At 38.5% G+C, this 26,766-nt stretch overlaps 3 protein-coding genes across 3 annotated transcripts in view; all 3 read left to right on the top strand.

Moving 5' to 3' along the window:
• LOC142339651 (uncharacterized) overlaps positions 1 to 26,766 on the top strand; it is a 349,015-nt gene that overhangs the window by 240,290 nt on the left and 81,959 nt on the right. The window lies entirely within an intron of this gene.
• Positions 873 to 3,094, top strand: LOC142339641 (WD and tetratricopeptide repeats protein 1-like). The gene has a single exon (XM_075389827.1). It carries the CDS (start codon positions 909 to 911, stop codon positions 2,982 to 2,984), a length of 2,076 nt encoding a protein of 691 aa, XP_075245942.1. The 5' UTR covers positions 873 to 908; the 3' UTR covers positions 2,985 to 3,094.
• LOC142340259 (ran guanine nucleotide release factor-like) lies at positions 6,269 to 6,915 on the top strand. The gene has a single exon (XM_075390814.1). It carries the CDS (start codon positions 6,292 to 6,294, stop codon positions 6,853 to 6,855), a length of 564 nt encoding a protein of 187 aa, XP_075246929.1. The 5' UTR covers positions 6,269 to 6,291; the 3' UTR covers positions 6,856 to 6,915.

Below are 26,766 nucleotides of genomic sequence, written 5' to 3' on the forward strand. Positions count from 1 at the left end.
GTTCTTGTTTTATTGCTTATTGTCATTAATAACAGCTCTCATTTGCCTTTTAAAGCGGAGTAAATGATTGTCAGGTCATAAATTAATGCAATTCTTTGAAGTGTTATTCAGGACTTGTCCTGTTATGTTCTTTAAATCGTCGTATCCGTCGATGATTCTTGCAGCCATTGACTTCAATTTCATGACTTCTACTGCTTTGCAGTTAAAATATTTGTGCATGACGTCATTTGATCTGCTTTTAGGTCAATTGCGTAACTTACATCACTCAAAATTTAACTGCTGAAATCACATAAAGAACTTTAAATTTTATGAAAATTTACTAGTTAAAGATCATGTGTGCATCTAAGTAGTGCCAAACGTATAAGCACTAATTGTCGAGTATTAGTCTTGAGTTTTTGAGTTCGAGTATTAATTCTCACAGAGCTCTATTAGGGTTTTTTCCTTTGAATTAAAGTGACCGGCCTATTGTTCGAGAGAAACTTGTCCGACATTAGTCGGTTTATGTTCCTCTTTTTATTGCAATATGTTCGCTTCAATGATTTCTGTGCTTTCGTTGATTTTTCGGCTTTGACTAGTACAAAAATTATACAGAATTGGTTATTTTTTAGGTGGCCGTAGCAGAAGATTTGGTGGCTTGACTTTGAGTTAATTGTGATCGTTTGGTAGAGCAGTGTTTGTTATCTTGATACCTAGCAATTTTTGAGTATGTCTTATGTAGAGATATAGCAACATTCTTGAGATTTTAGACTTTTACTTATCTGATCAAGTTTGAGCAAGCTCCAAAACTGTTCCTTTTTCTATATAAATGTTATACAAAACAATGTCAATACTTATTCGTTAAAAACATCAGAAATGTTTTGAATTTCAGACGCTATGAATATAAACATGTAATTGTTACACGATTAAGAATGGTATCCTTGCCTGGTCTGCTGTCCAAGAGAGCGCGTTACATCACAAGAAACAAAAGTGAGGAGAATAATTTTTATCTGAGCGAATCGTTCATCAACCGACTGTCCCTTGAAACAGAACTGATCGGACATAAAGGCTGTGTCAATTGTCTCGAATGGACACACGATGGATCTCTACTCGCAAGTGGATCAGACGATTTGACCATTCGTGTCTGGAATCCTCTGAGGAGAAGGCAACTTACCGAAATCAGTTCTGGACATAGATCCAACATATTCTCCGTCAAGTTTTTAGAAGACAGCAATAATAGTTTAATTGCAAGTGCAGCCGCGGACGCTCAAGTTCGTGTACACAACGTTGAAAAAGGCGAAGCTGTAAATACTTTTAATTGCCATAGATACCGCGTCAAACGTCTGTGTACGTCCAAAGTTTGTCCATCTTTGATTTGGAGTGCGGGCGAGGACGGAACAGTGCGTGTTATAGACCTAAGACAACCCCATACGTGCAGTACTGGCCATTGTAACAATGTTTGTATTAATCTCAACGGGGAAAATATCAGCAATGGGAATCAACTCTCAGAAACAAAATGTCTGGCCGTGTGTCCTAATAAGCCCTACATAGCTGTAGGAAGCAGTGATCAATATGTTCGGTTGTTTGACATGAGAAAACTTCGACTCTGTGATTCGGATTTCATTTCAGCGTATGGCTCTGTGGGATACACGGAACCTGCCGCATTCTACTGTGTGCCGGGACATATTTCTCAAGAAAACTCTGGGATTAAAAAAGGTCAAACCAGAATGGGTTTCAGTTCCTTCAGGTCCATAAGTTCAACCTTTGTGACCTTTAACGAAAACGGCAGTGAACTTTTAGTAAATCTTGGAAGTGAACAGATTTACTTATTTGACATGGAAACGTACAAACAGTCGTTTCGGTACTCGTTTCCTGAAATGCGGTACAAATTTATCGAAAGAATGAAAAGTAACAATAGAAGTACTGAAAACAACGCAAGTGGTGCTTCGAAACCTAAAGGTGCTAAATCAGATTCTACCCAAAATTTAATTAGTTTAAAACAGTATTCTCGTCAAACTATTGAAGATTGGACGACGTTGAAGGAAAAGGCCAACGAATTCTTTAGAAGTGAGCGATATATGGAAGCCATAAGTTGTTACAGCAAACTGCTCCAATTGACGTCATATAATGCTCAGATAATTTACGCTAATCGAGCCTTGGCTTTGATGAGACGCAAATGGTCTGGCGATATTTATGCGGCACTTTTGGACCTCAAAAAGGCGATCGATATTGACCCTATGTATAACAAAGCTCACATCAGGTTGATAAAATGCATGCTAGATTTCGAATGGGTTGAGGAAGCTTACTATTGGTCTCTTGTCTTGCAGCAACATGTCAAATCTATAAAAGAAGATCAGACCTTTATTGACCTGCACAAAGATTTGGAGGGAATGCGAGAGAAAAAGGATTACAAGGGCTCGGAGCGGGGGATTTCAAATTTTAATCCCGAGTCTGGCGGTCTGGAATCGTCCGATTCTGCGACATCAAGTCGTAACTTGACCCAACAAGAAAGAAGCTACCAGTGCAAGGCCAAAGACTTCAAAAGTAGATTTTGTGGACATTGTAACGCAGCTACTGATATTAAAGAGGCCAGTTTCTTTGGAAAGGGTGATGGCCAGTATATAGTTGCGGGTTCCGATGATGGTTCGTTTTTTATTTGGGACAAATATACCACAAATTTACTTCGGGTTATGATTGGCGATGAAAGCATTGTCAATTGCTTGCAACCTAATCCGAGAGTATGCATGTTAGCAACTTCAGGTATAGACGACACAATCAAACTTTGGAGTCCAGGTAGGACAGATATGGAGAACCCGCACCTGAGAACAGATCTGAGTTCCGTTGCGTCCAAGAACCAAAAGAGGTTGCACCAGGATCCAATAGAGACTTTCTTTAGTTTGAACTTCACAACCATGACCAACAGGTTCACGAGTTCTGCAAACTCGAGTGACGAGGAGGAAAATGGGAGTAATGATGAAGCGATGCCTGATACATGTAGAACTAGTTAGATTAATAGCTTTTTGTTACGCACTGGAATTAAACTGCGGAAAATAATATTCTCAATTTATCTTTTGTAGGGATACTCTGCTATATAACAATTGAACAAATTTCTTAAAAATGTTTGACATAGGGAATAACAACTTTTTAGAAAGCATTTGATAGTGCTCGCGGTCAACTATGAGGTTTTGTGTGAAGTGTTGTTCTGTTCGTCTTCACGATTCGATTGAACTTAACATGATTTGATTCTTGCATCTTCAACAACGCACTAGCAAGCGGATACTCAAGAATGCCTTATTAATAGTCGCCCTCGTTTCTCAACGGCTACTATTTTTTATTCAAAGAATTTGAATTGTATTGGGGCGCTGTCTTTTTTTAAGATCTGTTCACACATTTTCATGATTATTGAAATCAATTTGAAGTGATGATTTTGGCCGCGAAACAGAAAGCGGAGCGAGAAAGCAAGTGGTTTTGCGGTGTGAAAATTTTTTGATCTATTTTTTAGATAGAGTAAGAAAACGGCTTTTGAACAACAATTCGCTTTCTCGCTAGTGGTGTTTTGCTCACTTGCGGCATATTGGCATATATGTTACTGTTTTTCGATTTTTTAATGTATTTTTAAATGAATTTGCCAATTCATTCATCGCCAATTTTAGACCTAGTCTTTGTTCATTCAATGAAAATTCCGTTGAATTGTATCAGGACTTGTCCTGCTATGTTTTTTTTTCGTCAAGAGTTTTGTTACGACCATATGACGTCTTAATCACTTCAGATCTGCTTTTTTGTTCATTCGTTAATGAAATTTCAACTGGATTGCGTGAGTTGCGTCATTTTTCACTCTTAGTGAAACGAGTTTTCTGTTCATTTGCGTGATTAGGTTTTTGGTCACACGTGACTCACCTCACTCTCAAAAATGACTTCTTTTTCAAGTCAAGGAGTTGAGGTCAAGTGACTGTGTCATTCTAATTGAAGTTTATTTAAGAACAGCTAACAGAAGCAGCAATAAGTTATACAGGTTTTAATCAAAATATAATATCTCTGCATTTAATGAAAAGAAGAATATTCTTTTTTGGTCTGTTTTTTTAAAATATTTTTGAGACTGCAGATCTTCGAAGCTATCACGGCTGCTTTCTGGCATTCTGCCAGCTGTGTTTTTAACTCTATATTTTTCAGTGTAAATGGGGTTTCTAGAAATATTAATAAAGGTTTTTCTAGGAACAGTTCGAGTCAATTATAAATGCGATTTTCAACTATTTTGACTTTGACGCTTTTTTTTGCCAAATTTCGATTTGCTTTTCGGACTTTTTACAGTCTGCGGGGAATTTTTTTGGTCGAATGAGAATTTTTGAGAGGTTTTTTGATCTGTTGCAATGCGTGGTATCAATTGGACTGTGTTTGCGAACAAGAATTGAAAAGTTAAATCGCTTTTTGATGTTTTTTTCCTATTTTTCAATTTGAGTTTTTGAGAATTGTTCTTTCGCTTTTAGTTGGTTTTTTGCATTTGTTATCGAATGAGTTTTGATAGACCTATATGTTTGATAGACTAGTCTTTAACAAATTAAATGAGTTAATTTTGTAAGAAAATTTAGTTCTTTTGATTTTTTTGTTTGTGCTATAATAATTATTTAAGTTTCTATTATTCAAGTCGATTCCTGTGGTTTTTAAAAGGATTTTTTGAGTGGTGTGAAAGATCTGTTTACAAGTTTTGATGATTTGATCTTGTTTACAAGTTTTGAAGTCAAATTGTTTGTGATTTTGGTCACACCGAATCAGGAAGTGGAGCGAAAAAGCGAGTGGCTTTGTGGCGTGAAATCTTTTTGAACTTTAGTGCGAAAACGGTGTTTGAACAAAATATTGTTTTTTCGCTTGTGGTTATTGGCACGCGGCATGTTGACAAGCGAGAAATGAAGCGCGTAAAATTTTTGTTTGTTTTACGTTTTGAAGAAACATTGCGAAAAGTGGTTTTTGTTCATTCCGCTGTTTTTGAGAGGTTGAGATATTGGTGTATAAAATTGTGTTCGTTAGCGTAAAAATTTGGTTTGTTCAAAATTTTGTTTGTGTGCGGCTTTTTCAAGCAGTTTTAAGAGGTTTGAATAGCCTAATTTCGAGGGTTTATTGGGCTTTTACTAATTTTGCTCTTTTTAGGTTACTCCAGCAATTTTTCGGCTGCTTCAGAGGTAATTTTTACATTTTTAGGCTACTTTTGCTCGAATGAATTTTCCGTCATTTTTTGTTCAGATTTCGTGTTTTTGCTCAGAATTTTGACAAAAAATTTAAGAAACTCGAAACTTTTCGTTTTTGAATTTTTCTGTATTTTGAATAACCTACCCAGGTTTATGAGCCCTTTGTTGCTTTTCTGTTGTTGTTTGATCATGATCTCTGTTTGATTATTTATTTTTTATTTGCACTATTATATGAGGAAATTATTGATTTTTCTATTTTTCATTGGTTTTTTGGTGCTAAATATTTCTTTAATTGGCTTTGAATTTCTTTATAATTTTTCGTGAGTGGTGTCAGTATGTAATGCTTTTTGGAACCTGTTTATGTATGCCAAAGAGTACTTGTCGATTAGTTTCCCGAATTCTTCCGGCTATGTTTTTTTTATGATCTTTACAAATTTTCATACAACTCTCAATCGCAATAGGACATTTTGAAGTAGCAACTCGATGTTCTGGCACATTTTAGACTGCATTAGGCTAAATATGTGCCATTTAATTAATTAATTTTTTTAATAGTTTCTCAATTGTTCTGAGAATCAAAATCATCTTTTTCCCCTGTTTTTGGATCGAATTTTTTTAACCAATACGTTGTATACTGATTTACCGTTGTCAGTTTTCCTATTGGTACCTCTTAATAATTAATATTTGCATATGATGGAGACTTTCCATGTTAGATAAAGTGTGAAGTTTCAACAGATATTTGTCTTTATATCTCGTTTATATCTACAATTTGTCCAATAAATTTGTTTTTAGAACTTGTAAAGGGCATTTTCCTATTGTTTTGAAGTTTTCATTTTGCCAAACCTATCAGTTTTGTTATTGAAACGTGGATTTTTTTTTACTTTAGTGAAGTTTGTCATTTTTTCTGGAGTGTGCTATTCAAAACTTTTTTATTCTGAAGAACTTTGTATGTCTGTGCGCTATCATTTCTCTTAGGTGAGTATTTTTTTCAAGTTCTGATAATGTCTGACTTGCGTCATTATGATGAATCTTTCTCAACTGAAGTTGAATTGGGATTTTAATTTAGAATGAAGGGTGAAACAAATCCTTCATGATTTTTTGCTGTTTCCTGCGCAATCAAAACTTATCAATTTAAGATATGTCCATGACTTTATCAGAGAGGAATCTCTTTGGCGGAGCTTTAGTTTGCAATATGCCCGAAAATGCACTTGACGCGAGCGAGGCTAGACAAATTCCAGATAACCAGGAAGTGTTCACGAACAAAACCTGCGACCAGAGCATTATCTTTGACATTCTGGAAATGCCTACCGAAACCTCCGAATTAGCTAAACATGCTGCCACTTTTCACTTTGAAGTGATCGTTTCTGATGACGATAATAAAAGTGAACAAATTGAAGATAGAATTGAAAGTGCAGACTCGAATCTGGTTGTTCCGGAGACATTTGAAAGTTGCGCAACAGAAGTGACAGCTGCAAGAGGGAAGCAGTTAAATGAACATAGAGATGGAACTGCAACCGATGTTCAATTGACAGTTGTCGTGTTCCGCATGATTGGTCACAGGACTGATATGGTGGTCACTTTTAATAATTCAGAATTCGACAGTGCTGACGAAAATTCGGCTAGGTGGACTGATGAAGACTTTTGCAATGTTGCGAGGTCACTTAAATTGTTGGACCAGTCTTTGTTTATAAACGATGATTGATGTTTTAACAATCTTCAAAATCTTGATAAGTTGGTGCTGTAGAATAGAATTTGAATTGAACTTTTTCTTTTTGTCTAAGGAAAGATATTATGTCGGAAAAGTCCATTGCTTTGGAAAGTTAATTATAATAATTTTGGTACCTGCGTAATAGCAGCGGAACAGCATTAGACTACTGCGGCCTGTTCTCAATTGCCCTTTTTCTTATTGAAATGTTCAAGTTGAGTCGATGTTCAAAGGTTTTTTTTAGGTAGTTTGGATCTTTACAGTTTTGACCACCGAGTAAGTTTTGATCCTCTGTTATAAACAAGGCGGCTCGGTAATGTGGTTCCGACCCATAAGGTTCCGACCCCGCCCATCCACAATTTTGGCATAATTGTCTACCAAATGAGGAACAGATAGAAAAACCCAAAAATTATTTTTTGTGAATCCCGAAAAAGCCCAAGTCTTTTCCAAAAAATTCTGTATGAACGATAAGATAGCCTTCCAAGAAAATAATTCAGTGGAGTAAATATTAATGCATTAGATGGCTGTAATATCTCAATATTAAGAAAGCGAGTCAAGACGAACAGCAAAATCAAACAACAACAACAACAACAAACATTAATTACATCAAAAAATTATGTCCCTCTTAAAAACTAAATTTAATAGCAAAGTCAACATACCGTCGGATAAACCTAAAACTAAACAAAAATAACTTATAAATCACCAGAAAACATATGCAACCAGTCCATAAAATGGTTTGGTAACAATTATACAAAAAAGAACAAAAACAGTAGGTAAAAAAATTAACTTATTTTTTTGAAACAGTTAACTTCAAAGTAATAAATTCCATTAGGAATCAATTAAAATTACCACAAATTTATGATTACCACTGCTTCTATAGAAGGGCATTAGGACCTGTCCTTATTCATTTTTTAAAGCGGCTAAAAAGAACAACAAAGAACAAACAAAATTTCAATTGAAACTTGCCGGAAAACGCTGTCAAAACAGTCAAGCCAAATTTTGGCACACAAAATATATTTGATTGCGCCTTCTTCAAACAGCTATAATTTAGTACCTGGACATTCATTAGTAACACTAGGTAACAAGTAGACAAAAAAAGCGAAGTGCTAAAGTATGTAATACTTTTGATTTTTTTTTTGAAACAAAATTATATTCAATATCATAAAAGGCATTAATTACAAAAGAGCTATTTAAATCGGGTCGTTTATTCGTGAAAAGGAAGCCCTCGAGACCTGTAATTATCCAGAATATTTCTTGCATCAACAAAAAGAACGTCAAATATGACAAAAATCAAATTAATTTACTTTTTTTGTGAAAAACCGATGTCGAAGCCAGTAAGGTCATAACAAATTCTTTAGAAAAAAGATTTTGGGACACCAATCCCTTTTATTCCCTTGACACCCAAAATGTCATATTTGAACTGTAATTAACTAATGAGATTAGGTAACAAAAAGAAACATAAAAAAAACAAAATTGTGAAATTAAAAAGTTTTTTTTTTTAATTTTTGGAAAACGATTGTTTTCAAAGTCATGAAAGCCATCAGCTATCTATTAATATCAGAATATCGGTTCTTCTATTCTTCCATGAAAAGCCAATGAAAGCTATCACTATACAGGAAATTTCATACGACCGAACCGACAAATCATAAATGACAGTTAGAGACAAAATAAATTTAAAAAGTCGAGGCCGTTAAAACGATGATATATATCTTTCAGGATTTTAATATGTTCAATTGTGCCTTATTTTGAATGCAAATAAGGTGACATGAGAACTGTCAATAATCTGATAATGTGACAAAATTAGAATACGTGAAAAACTGGCAAATATCAAAACAAACAAAAATCTGAAATCCTGTCGTATCAAAGCCAGAAAACAAGAACTTCAGGCTTAAAACTGCAACCGAGATTAAATGTTAAATCAGTAGGAAAAGAAGCAGTCTTTCTTTGCTGACGCTAAGCTGGAAGTTGTACAAATTAAGAAAAAAATAGAGGAAAAAATATTTAAGCTATTATTTATTGAAAAGTCAATTATTTTTAAAAAAAGAAACGACCATAAACTTTCAATTAAAAAACTAAATGCATTAGCTTGGAGCTGCTTAGCAAGCGAATTGGTCGGGCCTATCACTCCTGAGCTTTGATTTGATATGTTCTGTTCTTTATTATTAAAAAAAGTTTTTTTTTTAAAAAAAAGACCGACTGATTACAACCCGATTTTTTTCGGATTGTAACAGTCCAAGAATAGCCCAAAACTAGCCCTGTAAATACTTATTGTCAGTTAGGAACAATTGATTTTTCGAATGTTGTAGATATAGATAATTTGTTAGTTGAAAACTCAAAATAAAATCTGCATTTTTGATAATCAACGAGTGTAAAGTTAGCAAAAAACGGCAAAGTTTTAACTACAGTGCACTCTCAGCGGACTCTGAAGTAGAAATAGCTCCCCTCTGAGTCTACAAAGATTGTCTGAGTGTTGTTTGGGGGTTTACTGTCGGCAAATTTAATCAAAGTGGACAAAAGTAGCTTATTTCGTGCTGTTTTTGATGAAAAAGGCTAAATTTTGAAATGTTTATCCAGATTTTTTGACCAAAAAAAATGAAATCAAAACAATCAACAATGCTTTTTCGTCTTCAAAAATAAAATCAACGATACTATTTATAAAAATTATAACAAATTTTAGCAAAATTGACGAAAATTTAGGCAAAAATTCCGGAAAATGTGAATAAAAACAACGTGAAATCACTCTTCTTTTCTCAGAAGTTTAAACCTCGATAACTCCCTGTAAAAAACGAAAATTAAAAAAAACTTTTTAATTCCATATTCTACGCTGGACGAGCTTTCTAATGATACCAGTCTTAACTCTCTACGATGAATATATCGAGCGGCGAAAATTCACGGAACAAAAAAAAAACCCAGTTGAGTATATAGTTCCTCCCCCCCCCCCCTCAAGAGGGTCGGAACAAAAAATGTGCGCAGCAAATTATTGTATACGTGAAATTGTGGATCGCAAGTGATACGCAACCAGTAAGTTAGGGTTGGGGGGGGGGGTCAGAAACGGAATAGATCCGAATGTTTTGCTGACCTGATCCAACAACTGAGTGAAGCGAGTTGATTGTTTTCAGATTAGCTCAAATGAGTGCCCAGTTGCATCACTTGGAAATTGAACGCGATGACGATGCTTGTGTCAATTTTGAATCCTCTGCGCTCGTATCGCAATCTCAAATTTCTTCCTCAAATCTCTCCGGGTTTACCTCGGATCTTTCCGCATGTTGGCTTACCCAAGATTGCAGCTTCTCTCTTTTTGATGCGAAGTCAGGCAATTGTGTCCTATCAATTTCATTGGCTAAACAGGGAGCCAACTCAATTGATAATGGCAGTATTACCTGTGTTTGTGAATACAAGGAGGCCTCAACAAATGAACAAATTTTTCTGATAGCGGTTCACAGCCCTAATTCGGATATAATGTATATTGTGTCCAATCAAGAAGTTGTTAAGTCTGTTAAGCTACCGTCCAAGTGTGTGGCGATCCAGTGCTTTAAAAAAGGTAATCACTTCAATCAAACTGTGTTTGAAAGCTTCCAGGCGTTCGCTGTTTTGGGTCTGAAGCCTTCGAAAACGTTGATAATGAATCTAAGTATCACTGAGCTGTCGCAGCGGGCTCCACCGTCGCTTGAGCTGGAAATAGTTGATATAAGTTCTTCAAACATTCTTTTGAAAAAAGGCAGAGAAAATTACATTCCTTGTGTGGCTTTGGAGCAATGTTCTTCCGACTCTCGGGGCTTCAAGTATTGCAACCCAGACGCGACATTGATCAAAGCGTTCCACAAAGAAGTGGCCGTTACTGCGATTGAATACTTCGACGCTCTGGACGTTCTGGCTATTGGTTTTAGCGTTGGATGTTTCCAACTGTACAGCTTGACTGGACTCGAACTGATGTATTCATCTCAAGTTTTAGACGAACTGTCGGCACCAGTAGCACACTTCGAGTTCCAGGTCCCTCATGACGATCCAAGAAGGTGTATCTATTTGTGGGCCGGATATTCCAACAACTCAGACGCCCCATGCTTGCATAGCCACACACATGATTCACGGTCCACGTACCATTACCACGAGGACTATGCTTGTCTGGTACTCTACCAGTTGAACTTTGAAGAAGCCGGCGATTTTCTGCTCAGAACTTGCAATCCATGGTTCAAACTCAATCTGCGTGCTGATATTCTGCTAAAAAGAGAGAACAGCTTAGCATTATTCAATCGCAGCTCAATTTTGGCCATGGGTATGTGTTCACGAGACGACTTGGCACAAAATAGTGGATCTTCGAGCCAAATTTACATCTGCTGGAAGTTCTCAAACGATGCTGCAAGACTTGACGAATCAGATGATGCAAGGGATTTCAATTCCGAGATCCAAGTTGGGATATTTGACCTCAATTGTTGGTATGAGGCGCAAATGCCTCAATCGGTGCGTGTATTGACAAATCAGAAATTTTGCCCCTACTTTTCGATTTATGATTGTAACTCAGTGTTTGAGAACCCAAGTTTGGGCGTTTTGGGTTTTGCGGTTGCGAACAATTCTGTAAGCCAGTTTGAGTTCAGAGAGCATCCCACGCCATTCTTTGCGTCATTTCTTTGTTCTCATGCATTCGAGTGCCAATTCGTAACTGATCGTGGACTCATAAATTGCGAAGCTGTCAGTGTACAGCAATCCGTTCTTGAGAATTTAGACCAAATCGACATTTCGGATGCTTCAAATGTCGATGCGCTTTTCAAAGCAGCAGTTGTTTCGAAGTTAATCGAACCTTTGTCGGCTAGCAAAGAAAAAGAAGAACGTGACTCGAAAAACGATCAAATTAAAGAACTTATTGCACTGTTAACCAAATATGGCCGAAATCAGTCGTTGATGCGTATTTGTAAATTGGCAAAGAAAGTCGAAGATAATCCCGACTGTAATGTGAGCTTTTACGATATCGTCCAACAAATCTGGCTAAATTTTGATAGCTTGAGCAAAAACGTGTCCGAGTTTTGCTCAGTTCTCTTCAATTTTGAGGCGCCCGACATTGATGCAGGTTTCAAACGACAATTTGGAAATTATCTTGAAGAGTTTGCATCCTATGACAAGTTTTTCCAAACATTTTGCACGCGTTTTGGCGATAGTGATTTAGCAATTGGAGAAGAAGAAACGACCGCTGCTAGGAAGATTCTAGAACATTATCAAGTTGTTGGATGGCTACTAGAAAAGCGCTATTTGCCCGAACTAAATCCAAACATTGACAATGAGTCTGAAAAGGGCTTTGCCTACCCTGTTAAGGAAATAGAAACTGTTCACAGCCAGAAAATTGAATTTTTGAAAAACTCATTGAAAATGAATTTCCTACTTTTTGAGCGCTTGTTAGAGATTTTGGGGATCCAACTTGAGTACCCAGTTAAATCTTTTGGCGAAGTTTTGAAGAAACTGTTTCTGAGCCAGTGTGTTGAACAGCCATTCGACATCCGTCTAGCTCTAATGAATTATGTAATGATTGACACTTGTGTTGCCATAAACGGAAGCATATCTGATGATGACGTAACGGTGTTGCGTAACAATCAGGACCGCTATTGGATTGATATTGTGAGAAGTTTGTGGCAGTTAGACAATGGGAATGACAACATGACCTCAATTGCGAATTGTAAATTGAGTCTTTTACCGCCCGCATTTTTAAATCTAATTGTTGAACGACTTCATGCGTGGAAACAAACTGAGGCTGCTGTTGACGTGTTTTCGGTGTTCGAAAGTGAACTTTTAACGGAAGGGATAGATCCATTCCTTGCTGTGTCGTTGTATGTCCACTCGAAAAGCTGGAACAAGGTGGTTGATTTTGTCCGCAATGATGAAGAATTGCTGTACTTTTTTATGGAAGAAATTGAGAAACATCAGCTAGAAGACAAGTTCATCGATCTGCGATGCGATCAAGAATTTGAGGCTATTTTGGCAGACTTTTATACATCCGAGAAGGGTTCGAGATTTGCGTACATTGGAGCTTTAAAGCAAGCTGTATTGCCTCCGATGATGAACGACTTTCAACCGAGGACAACGGCGATGTTTGACAATTTACAAGATCTGGACGGGGTTGCAGAGATCTGCAGAACTCTGTATAAACTTAGGCCTCAAATTATGTTTAGAGATCCCTTATATCATCTTGAAAGTCAAATCCAAGCGAGGAACGAAAATTACAATCAAGAAATGAGTAAGAATTTTCTGAAGTCGAAAGTTACTATGCGGAATGTTAATCGACAATTAACCGAATTTGATCCAAAAAAGGTTTTAGCGGCACGAAAACGAGCGCTAAGTGTCAAAAATTTTGTGGCAGAGCAACCTAAATCTAGCCGTGCATCGTTGTTTGAAAACTCACCGAGTTTGAAATCGGTTAAGTCAAAGAAGCTGGATAACATTTTGAATGATAGCAAGATCAGCTCACCTGCTGCGCTCCATGTGTTATCAGCAGCCGAACTTAATACTTCCCGAAGTAGCAATAGCGCTTTGCAGCGGGGGAATCGGTCAAGTGGTCGAAAGTCGATTCTAAAGACGCACAAAAGCGAAGTAGAACGGACCGACTCGCCTATCGTAAGCAGACTTATGCTGAACTCGCGTGTCGATTTATCGACCACTGCAAGCAGTTTAATCGGTTTTTCCCCTCTTAGTGAAAAGAGTCTTGCGAACACTTTGGAGTCACAAACGTCTTCGGATTTCAGTGAAGGCAGGAGTATGGTTAGGTCGTCAGCTGTGAACGTGAGTATTGCTGGACCTAAGAAGTCAAGAAGTAGAATTTATGTTGATAACGAAGTTAGCATTAGGCAGCCTGATGCCAGTTTGTCATCAAACGAAGACCACAATGTCACAACGCCTAACCCTGAATTGATGTTAACTGATGACGAAGATAATCGCTCGGAAGAGACGAGTTTGGCCGACGTATCGCGAAGAGTAAATTGTTCCTCCAGGCTGGAATCAGAGGACCCGTTCTTGGATGACAATTTGAGTTTCGTACCGGGATCTGTCCTGTTTCATAGTCCTAAAGTGTTAGCTGAGCAACCGACAAGCTTGGACAATGACCTTGGAGGACAGTTCGAGTTCTCAGCGCCGAAGCCGAGAAATGTGAGTGGCGAATTTGAACCCACCGTCATCCCGACTATTGTGGAGTCACAACAGCAGTTTGAAGGTCACGGTGACAGAGATGCAACTTCAGTGCCTGGTAATGAAAATTCACTATCAAAATATTCAAAGGTTGAAAAGGAGAAGACTGAAATTACAAACGCCCCCCAAAGTAACAGCATTCATGGCAGTGTTCCTTTACCAATATTTGAAAGTGGTATTAAGTTTGAACTGTCTAAGGAACAATCTTCTGGCTCAAAATCTTTGAAAGGTGTTCAGAAGTCGACCAGGCGAACCAGATCTTCAAGAACACCCGGAAAGAAGTGAGACAAATATGAATTTAACAAAGCGTTGAAATGTTGCTTGATTTGAAAATTCGTTGATTGTGATACATTTTGTTTGAAAATTGAAATAAAGAAAACGTGAGTTTTGAAAGAAAGTTCTTCGTCACTTGAATTTATTAGCGCATAGCGTTGTTTAATTTCGATATTTGAGGAAGCCTGACATAAGAGTTACCATGTAATTAACTTAAAAAATTAATTAATTACAAGACACCCCAAATTTGGTTACCAAAAATTAAATTTTGACGCCTACTCAATAATATAATTCATGTTTTTCTGATAATATGAAGACGTACTTGTCAACAATCGGGCCTGCTTGCTTATCTCTTGTTAATTGCTCCTATAGAAAGTTTGTAGCAATTATGATGTTCGTCTGTTGCTATTTTGTATGCGATTTTTTCGTCCCTCCCGTTTTTCGGTTTTCCCCCGGTTTTTTCGTCCCTCCTGACCAACAAATGCCGTGACCTTTCATCTCTAGTAATGTTTAAAATGGTGAAGCACGAGGGCGTTGTGTTGCTGCGCTATTCTCTAAGAGTCTTACTAGTCTATAAATATGCCTTTCACCGAAACTGTCGAGGAGACAAAATCGTGGTCAAAAGAGCCATTTCTGCGAGTTTTGGAGCAGGTTTTTTTAAATTGAAAAATATTCGAGAAAAAATTTACCATTGGTTCGTAAACGTTGCTTTATGATCGAGAGGTATGACGTGAGATTAGCACGGTATTCGTTGTTGGATCAATATTCGGCCTCAATGAAGCAGCCTGTGTGAGATTCGGCTGTTACTAAATAGTCAACTACTTCACTTCAGCATAGCTCCAGTTCTACTACAGCCTGAAAAATGTTTGCTGCAATGATGTTCTGGTATTGCGTGATTTTTCCGACGCAAAAGAAGTGAGAGTTGTCAACAAAAATTCAGTCTTGGTTAATATTAGGAAACGACATATTAGATAAGGGCTTGCGTTCTTGATCGAAACTGTTGCAATTGTGCAGAAACCATGTCGATATTATTTTTGAACGACCTTTTCGGAACTGCAGATAACTGCAGAACCTTTTCTATGCAGATAATTTTGGTCTTTATTTTGTCACAGTGTTCGGTACTAGGAATGCCATTTCCTCGTTTATATTTAAGATGCCCCAAATAATTTTGGCTGAATTTTGTTTGGAAACGTCATTTAAAGTTTAGCAATGCGGAATTGAAATTGCTGCGTTTAGTCTCAACCTGTTTCGGAATGCGCTCTTTCTAGATTTTGTTTTTATAAATATTTCAGTTCAATTTCCATGTTTTTAGTTGCCATTCTAGCTGCACATTAATGCGAGAATGCTCTTTTCGAAGACATTAAAGAATTAGCCCTACACACACGCACACGACAAGCGAAATAACAAACACAGGAGATAGTGGTATCCTATGCGAGCCCTAGGAAAAATTTTCTCAACTCAAATTTGTGAGGGCAATGACGCCAACATGTATCAAGAGACATTTTTCAGCTCCTCAAAATTAAAATTTCCAATTTGTATTTTGTGTTTTTCCGACAATTGTTAGACGAATTAATTTTTATACAGGTCGCAACGGCTATTAATTTTTTTTAAAAATTCTTTCAACGAAAGTAATGTTTATGAAGTGATCGTTTTCGCCATGTTGATTTTAAGGGCCACAAAAAAGTAGAGTAATGCCTTTTGGGCATGATGTTTTTCAATTTCGCTCATTTGCAAAGAAAGGACTAAATGTTTGGGTGTGCCACAGGATTGTGGATGAGGTGTAATTTAACAATTGTGAAAAGCCCTAGATATTAATGTTTTTTTGGTATTTAGCGGCAATTTGCCGAAGAGTCGTTTGTTCGCGTTAAAAAAACCATACGGACGGCGGAGGACCGATTTGTTTTAAAATCCAAAGATTTGGATTTTATTGGTGTGCTATCTTTTTAAAGATGTTTTCACGCACTTTTTTTGATGACTTTTAGCTTTCGAAACGGGATAAACAGGTAAAAGCTTGGCAGGCATTAATTTGTAATTGCTGGGGACGTCTAAATTCAAGGTGAAAAGGTCACTTTTGAAGTTTTTGACCACTTCAAATTTTTTATCCGTTTTTTAAAGAATTTTCTTAAACGTGACTTCAATTGACATTATTTAAAGCTCCTAGTAGTCTTGTGCAAGCTAGCTATACTCTTCATAACTGTTTTTTTGAGGTATATGTTTTGGTAATACAAACTTAAGTACAAAAATCTTTAATTTCGCAATTTTTTTAAAAGTTTTTTTTGAAAATTTTTGTTTTACAAGTTTATCCATATTTATGAGCCAGTTGAATTTTTTAGGCTCAAAATTGGTTATTGGTTAGTTTTGTACGACAAAATGGTTTTGTATGTAGTAATGTCAAAAACTAGAAACATTCAATAAATTTTGCAATTTTCTATTTTAAGATATTTGTCATATTTCTGGAGTTTTATATCTTTCAAGGCTTGTGCGTGTTTCAATTGGTTTATTTAAATGGATCAAATTTGGCTCTCAGGGTAGAAGCTTCACGAATGATGATATTGTTTGTTTTGTTTGACTATTTTTAGACTACTTTTGCAACTTTGTCTTTTGGCGGGTATTGTTCAATATATCCGCTGGTCAGATACAGTAGTTCTAAATATTGTTCATTCATTTCTTTGGATTGCCTGTCATGTCCTGACTTGTCCTGCCGTATTTTCAATTTAAAAAAGCAATCCAAAAATCTCAGCTCAATATTTGAAGTTTTCCGGCTGAGCTATTTTCATGTTTTACTTTCAAGCCAATTAACTGATTTTTTTTCAAAATTTACATAGATGAAAATTTAAACTCAATTTCAGAAATTTTTTTATAGTTTCCGAAATGAAAACGTTAACTGATTGTTTTTCATATTTTTAATTTGTTTTTATCAGAGATATGAATAGCTTGGCAGTTACCAAACTATTCAATTTCTAGTTCATGTTAGGCTGGGCTGAAATTTGTTTAAATAAAAAATGCATGTTGCTCAGGATGAACCCTCCACGGGTCTGTTCTGGAAAAAATCAGCTGTTTCGCTTGATTTATTCTCGTTTTTGTTTTGCCAAATATTTTACACTTTGACTCTGAATTAGCTCCTCTTGCTAGAAATGAATGCTGTAAGAATACTTCTGAATTAGGTGACTCTAAACGGACAGCGAAGTAAGAAAGTCAAAGCAAGTAATTGATATAAACCTAAACCTAGGTCCTTGAATATTTTCGCTGGATACAAGTGCTTCTTTTTCCTCTCAGAAGCTGTTGAAAGTTTTTTCGTAGAAGCAAAGTTTGTCCACATTACCCACGCTGTCTATCAAAAACACTAGCGTCTCAAAAAGGGACAATCCAAGAAATAAAGTCAGCATTTACAACGTTAAAATGTTTGATTAAGGGCATTATGCTGGCCTTTTCGGTTCCATTTCAAGTTCAGCTGTTGTTCATTTTTAGAACATTATTTTTCAGATCATTTAATGAGTATTTCTCAGGATGAGGCAGTGCGCGTCACTGCGAGAGCGTGCAACAAAATTACACGTAACGACTTCAAGTGTCGTGTCATGCTCCGAAGACTCTCTCCTGTTTCCTCCACCAACAATGATCTGTCATCCATTCCAATCACAAGCCAGCAGTTGCCTTCAACGGACGTTTTTGACAACCAGCGACAGCTCCAAGTCAGTTTAGAGCGCATTGCTATTGGTCAAGATAGTCTCTGCAGCAGTACTACGGAACCGTTGCCTTTTGTCTTGCATCACAACTGCGAGTTAAGACCTGTGTTGAAGAGGCTTAGTAGGTTGAACACATCTGTTGGTGAAACACAAGAGCAAAGCCATGATTGCGAGTTACGCACTTTAATGACGGGATCATCGGCTAATCGGGCAGTCGTATTACTGAACAAGCTTGAGGTTGATCAATTTATGGATGCCGGCTCATCACCTGACAGGACTGAACTGAGTGATCAATTGACAACCGATTCATGTACCAACATTCCTCAAAACATCTCAAGTGCCTTTGTTGACAGTAGTACCCGTCAATGTCCAAGTGCTCAGTTGCCTTTGGAGGTATCACCATTCAATGAGGAGTTATCAGTTGCTACAAATATACAGAGTTCACCAATTTGTAATAATGATGCGGGTATTAATAGCGAGAGTTACAGAAGTAGTATTAGCAGCAATAGTAGCGCTTTTGCAGACCAATCTTACACGGACGCTTGGGATGCGATGATGATTAACTGGACGGACGATTCCTGGCAATTCCCCTGTTTTCCTCCGTCAGTGGAAGTAAGCCAGCAGTTTCCTGATGAGCAAATGGATACGGATTTTGCTACTGAGTTGGAAGAAATATTCAGGGACGAAGAGCAAGATGCAATTGATGATGTGAACACTGCGAATGACGGGAGAACTATTAACTTAGCGCTGCAGTCGCCAACGCAATTTGTGAACGACTTCGCGATTGTCGTGAACAGAGTGGATCCTTACGACTTTCTCCCTGTTGTTCACGGGGGTTAAAGGTGCAGCCTGTTAAAAATGATCTCGTGTTCCGGTTCTTTTCCGTTATTGCCCCAACACGTAATGTGTCTCAATCAAATCATTCTGTTAAGATATCTGTGCTTACGGGTTGAAAGATATGCCCCCAATAAGTGGGAGGGGGATTGGGTTTGGGGTGTCACTAAAGGAAAAGATCCCGGCTATGTACTTAACACAACCGAAGCCAAGACGTTTTCGATGTTGCCGAAAACTTTGGAGACGACTCAATAATTGAACTGTATTATAGCTGCGAAGCTGTAAGCTGAGCGGAGCTATATTGCGGTGCTCTTGGTTTTTTTTACAATTCAAACAATTTGAATTGTATTGCGGCGCTGTTTTTAAGATCTGTCCACACATTTTATGATTTTTGAAGTCAAATTGGAGTAGTGATTTTGGTCACGCCGAAACATCAAGTGGAGCGAAAAAGCGAGAGGTTTTGCGGCGTGAATTTTTCGCTCTAAATTTAAAGTAGAGTGAGAAAACGGTGTTTGCACAAAAATTCGCTTTCTCGCTAGTGGTTTTTTGTTCACATGCGGCAATTTCACGTTGATTTGTACTGGTTTTTTTCGATTTTTTTGGATCGGATTTTGTTTCTCAATGGTTTTCCCAATCCATTCATAGTTTATTCTAGGCCTAGTTTTTTGTTTCAACCAAATTTCGATTTCTCGCTAGTGGTGTTTTGTTCACATTTTTTGTTGTTTTTTGAAATTGTTTTTCGGGTTTTAGAAAAATATTTCAAATAAAATTGTTGTGTGATAAGGCTATAAATGAAATGTACTTGTTTTTATTAATAGCAGCGTCAGCAATCTCAGGTGGCTATTATTGCGCTCCTAAATTTTTTACAAATCAAAGAATTTGAATTGTATTGGGGCGCTGTCTTTTTCTTTAAGATCTGTTCACATTTTCATGATTTTTGAAGTCAAATTGGAGTAGTGATTTTGGTCACGCCCAAAACAGCAAGTGAAGCGAAAAAGCGAGTGATTTTGCGGCGTGAATTCTTTTCGCTCTAATTTTTAAGTAGAGTGAGAAAACGGTGTTTGAACAAAAATTTGGTTTCTCGCTAGTGGTTTTTTGTTCACATGCGGCAATTTCACTTTGATGTTTACTGTTTTTTCGATTTTTTTGGATCGGATTTCTAAATGGTTTTCTCAATCCATTCGTAGTCCGTTCTAGGTCTAGTTGTTTAGTCAATGAAAATTCTTTGAATTGTACTTTAGGACTTGTCCTGCTATGTTTTTTGTTTCGTCGTCTGACGCTCTTTTTCGTATTACATTTGTTCACACAGCAAAGCTGAAAAAGTCAAATTTTCTTTTTTCTCACTAACGACATTTGCGCGCGTGACGTCATTTCACTCTCTCTAGAAAAAATTTTTGTGTGATTAGATTTTGATCACAAGTGACTTGCCTCACTCAATAAAATGACTTTTGCACTTTAAAACTTAAATTTAATTTGAATTTGTTAAAAGTCAAAGGAACTCGTATGTGCAGTAAAGGTCCCTAATAAGAGGCTTCTGTGGGATGAATTTTGACAAGCATTATTAATTTATCGCTGAATGTTTTTTACCTAGCTTTTGAGCGGCGTCGATTTTTTTTTCAGTGTAGATCTGTCTCCGTTTCTATCTCTGTTATACGGCACGCAGGTCTATTCTTTCGCAGCTATTCCGGCAATCTGCCGGCTATGTTCAATAATGTTTAATTGTGGTGATTTGTAATAAATTGTGAGATATCAGTTATATTTATAAATAGTCAGATCTATAGTTTAGTTACTTTATTAATCTGTTAGTTAATATATTCTTGACAATCTTCTCCAATCGTTCGGTCCGTTTTGGGATTCCTGAATAGAGTGCGCTTTTAATGTATTTGTATTATTTTAAGTGTGATCGACAACTTCAACTGCTGACAGAATTTTAATTCGGGCACCTCAAGGGAAATAATGCATCTTTTGTTCATAAAAAAACATTAGGAGAGGGCGAATTGTTGCAGCATCTGCTTTTCTCTGTTTGTTACTGAGTAAATAAAAGAGCAGCGAGGATTTAAAGCGCTATTTAAATAAAGCGAGAATCTATCCAGCGAGAAAGTTTATTACGTCATATTTCTTAACCTTTACGTAATTTCTTAACCATGTAAGCCTTACAAAAAGATTAAATGCACACAAAATACGTTCTATTTGGCATAAAAAGCTCGGAAAAAGTTCGTTAAACATAATTTTCGTTGAGCCTACTAATATACTGAATTGATTGCGCTCTTTTTAGGCTTAATATTTTTATGTTTCGAAAACGTATCGGTGACCAATCTGAGTCGAAAATCGACTCAGACAAAATACCTGCTAAAAAAGATCAAGCTAGATTTGCCGGGCCATTGAGAGGGGCCTTTGGCCGTTATACGTTGTGGAAGATAGTTGTGCCTCGCTATTGATATCCGTCTCATTAGATATTATGATTGGAATTTAACTTTCGAAAGAGTGTTTATCACCTTTATTGTTGATGCCGCGACGGGCTCTTAGCCTAATTGTTGTGATAAAGTTATTAAATAGAGTTCATTGCTTTGATTTATACCTGTGGTTGGGTACTTTAATTTCCCGACTCTTGTGCAAAATTGTTTGACAGCATCTACGACAGACAGTAGAGTTGACTCAGCTGATCGGAACCGATAAGAAGGTCTACCTGAATATGAATGCTATTGGGGACGTCTCAACTTACAGATCGGGCAATTACCTCTCAAACAACACCTCCGCCACTCTATTACACCTGTTGCACCTGGAGCAGATATTGCAGCTGGGACAGGCAGGAATGTGTGGGTGGTGAGTGCCCGGGGAGCCTAGAGTGTTGTGATGGGTTCTGTCGCACTGCATTAGAAAAAAACTGCAAAGACGATAGTGGCGCACTGAGGATCAACATGGTGACTCAGTAATCAGGGTTTGACTCGATTCAAAAACTGTAAGACACATCCTCAACTGACTTTGAATTTGAAGTTTTATATTGATATTAAACTTGTGTTCTAACCGGCAAATCTAGCCTACCAGAACCCATTTCCTATCCCATATAACAAATTTTTTTTGAGTTCACCGGTCACCGATAACCCACCCCCATATATTTTTTCCTTGAAAAAACCTCGAATTTTAAAATTTTTGGTTAAAATTTTGGAATTGACCAAATTGGGCTAAATATTAGTTATTGGAACGCGTAAAGTCTTATACGAAAAAAAAATCACGCGAAGCAAGAAAAAAGTCTGAAAAAATTGACCAGATTGGAAAAAATGGGGAAAAAGTCTATCCGATCATTTTAGCATACTTATATAGTAGTTAGACAGATTAAAACGTTGTAAAAAACAAGTTTGGTCAAGTTTTTCAAACTTCACAAAAAAAAGATCAGGTAACTGATTTTTTTCCTCAAATAAGCGCTTATTCTTGGAAAGTCGTAAAAATTGCGCATTAAAAATCAAGTTTCGGAGTTTGAGCAAAGCTCACATCAGTTATGTGGTAAAAACATTATATGGTTTTTATATTAGCTGCAAGTTCACTGCATCACGCCATAAAAACCTTGCCTCAAGCGTTACAAGACCATTATAAAAAAGGAATTTACGCATTACCGGGTCTGAGTTTTAATCCTAACGCTTTGAAAGTCCGAAAAACCGCGCAATTTCAATTGAGTCACTTCTTCCGTGATAAAAAGAGGCTAGTTATATGGCATGATGTGGTGAACATTTCATTGTCCCGTCATCGCAGTAACAACAATAAGCCTTTAACACCTTCGCAGCTTATTGAAGTGCTTGAAAAGTATCAGGAGCGCATAGAAGCTATAGTGTATTGCCCCAGAGAGGGAACTCCTGATATTTACAATCAGCTCAAGAGTAGTACTCTAGCTACCATTCATTTAGTGAAAAACATTGTGTCTAAACGTAAACAGAAAGATCTTAGTTTACTTAGAGTACAGAGCATTACACCAAAGGCCTGCGCTTGAGCTGAAAACACTCACTATAGTCTTAGCTCATAAGAACAACCTCCGGTCCTTGATAACACGCTCCCGACCGAAGAAACTTTCAAAGCGCCGTCGTAAAACGCTTCGCACCCGTCATGCGTTCGAGGAGGCGGAACTCACACAAGCCTTTGATAACCTGAATGTCACTTAGTCTTGCGCTGTTGTGGGAGTCTACCCGCTGACTGGCGGTGTGACTTAGTTAATTCACGAGTTACGGGTTAGTTTGTGGTTGGTTCTTTCCGATAGCGCTTTACTAAACGTTTAGCTCTCCCCATTCTTCAAGTTTTTCACTACCGTCCGTTTTCCGCAGGTTATCTGGTTTCATTTTCCGCTTCCGTCCTTTTGTTTCCGTGTCACTTTGCTTCCTTCTATCCCCCGTTTATTTGTTGTATGATGTAGTATGTTGAGTTTTCCTGTAGTAAAATTTCTTTCTGCTAGTGTGCTGGTTTGTTGTTTAGTCTCGTTCCTTGCTAGGGTGTTCCTTGTGAGTTCTTTCTGGAGTTACGGCTGGTTTGTTTCGTGACTTTCACCACACTTGTTTGCTAGCAATTTGTTATAGCTTTATTAATTTTTGTAGTATGCACTTTTGTTGTCTGGGTTTGGTGGTTTGCTAGGGTGTGACTTAAGTTTGTTCTGGAGTTAAGGCTATTAAATTTCCTGACCTTTTCGACTTTTGGTTATACTACATCGTTGCCGTAAATTGTTTCATCTCGGATGTTTTGATGCCGTAGATAAACCCCCAAAATGTTTGTGCTAGGTTACCTGACAGTAGCTTCTCTCCGTCTTTCTAGGGTGTGACTTAAGTTTATTCTGGAGTTACGGCTAGTTTGTTTGGTTGAGTTCGTTGCTGTGGTCTGCTGGCATTGATCTTCCCGCCTCCTCGCTTGTGGTTTACCGTCTCCCTCCCGTGCTATCCCGGCTTCCCGTCCCGTCGCGCGCTACCCGCTCGACGTTCCCTTCTCCTCCGTACCGTTTTCCCGTTTCGTCGCGCGCCATCCGCTCGACGTTTCCACCCCGCCCGTGCCGTTTTCCCGTTTTGTCGCGCGCCATCCGCCCGACGTTTCCGCCCCGCCCGTGCCGTTTTCCCGTTTCGTCGCGCGCCATCCGCCCGACGTTTCCGCCCCGCCCGTGCCATTTTTCGCTTCGTCGCGCGCTTTTCGCCCGACGCCCCCGTTTGTCCGCCCGGTTTCTCGTTGCGCCGTGCGTTACTCGTTCGGCGTCTCTTCCCGTCCGTTCCGTCTCCCGTTCTGTCCTGTTTCGCGCTTCCTGCGCACCGTTCTTTCTTTCTTTCGCCGGGTACTATTGTACTCGACGAACATCTTTGCTCTTTGGCGGTTTGCTGGGCAAACCGTCACACTAGGGTTCGGTTTAACCCATTTGTTTTGTGTTGTTGCATGTGTGTGTACTTTATATTAGTACCAAATTAAACTTGTGGTTCCTGTTTTTCTTAAGATCATGACAACTTTGCAGGACAAATTTAACAAACTTTATAGTGCGAGGGCAAAATTAGAGGCTGAACTAAATAACATTTATGGTGAAATTAACAATGCTGTGGATAAGCAAGACAGGAAAGTTAAGATCGAACGTCTGATTGTGAAGTGCAAAGATGCTTTTACTAGAGTAGTTGATAAGAACGAAGAGCTCTTTGATCTGGCAGAAAGGACTGAAGATCCAGATGCTGCCTGTAAGAATCTTGAAAAATGGTTAGAGACTGTAACAAAGAAAACTGATGAGTTCATTGCTGCTGCTCGAGGGTATATCAATTCGGTCCATGACAAAGAGACAGCAGAGCTGTATACCTCTCACCAATCAAGATCAGGTTCACATATGACTTCCTCAAAAAGATCAAGTCAGCGTCAACGAGACTTAGAACTATCAAGACTCAAAAGGGAGGAATTTGAGAAACAACATGAGGCAAAGCTTCGCATTGCTAGACAGCGTCTTGAAATTGAAAAACAAACGAAATTGCGGGAATTGGAAATTGAGCAGCTTGAGGAGGATCATCGCAAGGAAGTAGCTGCTGCAGCCCTTGAGGAAATCGAGTTGATGACAAAATCATCAGCAGACGGGTCCGGTACGGGCAAAATGAGTGGGCTCTTTACGGAAAGAAGTTCAGTCAAGAGCAAGAAACTTGTTCAAGATTGGGTTAATTCGTCACCGGCCGGGAACATGGCAGATGTTGCAAATGAACCGAGTTTGCACTTTTCTTGTTCCATCGCACAATCCAACCAAGCAATTGTCCAACGACCTTCTTCAACTCAACTTCCAAACTCACACTCCAATTTCAATACACATGGTTAAGTTGAGGCCATCATCAACCTCCCTGTCCATGAGCCGCAAGAACCAATTAGTAGAACCAATGTAACCAATGATGCACATGTTGCAAACAACATCATGCAAGAGCAGGAACGGCCTCAATATACGCCTCCATCACCAATAAACTTTGGTAGCCAACTCAAGTAAACGCCCCCAACAGAGCCCGACAACTGTCTCAAGCAACAATGCACTTCGATGGTTTACAGTTAGATCAATTCCCGCGCAGGTCGAGCATGCCGGGACAGTTGAATTTAGTCAGCCCTCCGCGTTCACCACCTTTAAATACACTCGTTAATGCTCCGCTAGCACTTAATCCGCAACAAGCACACATAAATGTACAAGCCCCCCATCCCCCGTTCTAAACCCCGCACCACCGCATTTCCCGTTAATCCCACCAGCATTCCGCTTTCCTCCTTCGCCGCCACAAGCACTCCCACTACACGCCACTAACCCCGTGGCGAATAATATCAATCGGTTACCCCATTCTCCGCCTGCACCAATCATTTCCTCCGCAAACGTTTTTGTACCTCAATTAATTCATCCACCACCCCCACAAAAGAGTTTTCAGCCCCAAAATTTTGTCGCTATAACCCACGCACCTCCTGCTCCTCCGGATCCAAATGTCTGGCGTTTTCCGGCAGCAGTCCCATCTAATGCAGTACCACTTGTACGGACATCTGCAAACTTAAACACCGTACAACCGGCCCCGTTAATCAACCCTCATATAACTACATCTCATTGCTCTTCTCATGTACAAGCAGCAGCGGTGCCTCAAAATTATGTAACTTCAGACTTCATGCAAGCGAATCCATTTAGTTCTTCCACAGGTATCGCCACCACCTTTGTCACTCCGATCATTCCGCCAACGTATGGAGCTACCGTTCCGAACCCGTTGTGTTGGGGTGGCCCGCCGTATCCCACACCTTCGGCTCCTTTGGACTCTGCGGATTTGATAAAGCAGTTGGCGGAGGCAATTACTTGTAAGAACGATCCATTGCCCGAGTGGAAGTTGTCACAGTACAATGGTGATCCCCTGCAGTGGCACGAATGGTTCGGACAATTTAAAAGCGCCATAGACGCACAGTCCTTGACTGATGATGTCAAGTTAACATACTTAAAAACTCTTGTAACCGAAAAGCTAAAACCGTCATCGCTGAGTTCGCATACTGTGGTGTAATGTATAAGGACGCATTTAAGACACTCGAACGTAAATTTGGCCAACCACAGGCATTAGTCAGTGCACACTTAGACAAACTCAGCTCTTTTCCTCCATAAAAGATGCACAATAGTGATAACATCATAAACTATTCTGCAACAATTTCAAATCTTGTTGGGGTCTTTAAATCACTTTCATATGACTCAGACCTTAAGAGCGCCTCATTTCTCAACACTGCTGTGCAAAAATTGCCGCCCAATCTGAAAAAGTCTTGGTCACTCTTCACAGTGAAGAAACATTGGGTAAAGCCAACACTCCTTGACTTCAACGATTGGTTGAAGGAGAAGGCCGAGGCACATGATTTAATGAAACAAACTTCATCGAAGGCAAGAACTGAGGATAACACCAACTCAGTAGTAAAGACCAAAGTTGCCTCAAGAACTTTTGCTGCTAATACACAAACTAAGGGCACTCAGAGACCA

Source organism: Convolutriloba macropyga, chromosome 5, assembly GCF_964194025.1.
Source record: "Convolutriloba macropyga chromosome 5, txConMacr16.3, whole genome shotgun sequence".
Classification (NCBI taxonomy): domain Eukaryota; kingdom Metazoa; phylum Xenacoelomorpha; order Acoela; family Convolutidae; genus Convolutriloba; species Convolutriloba macropyga.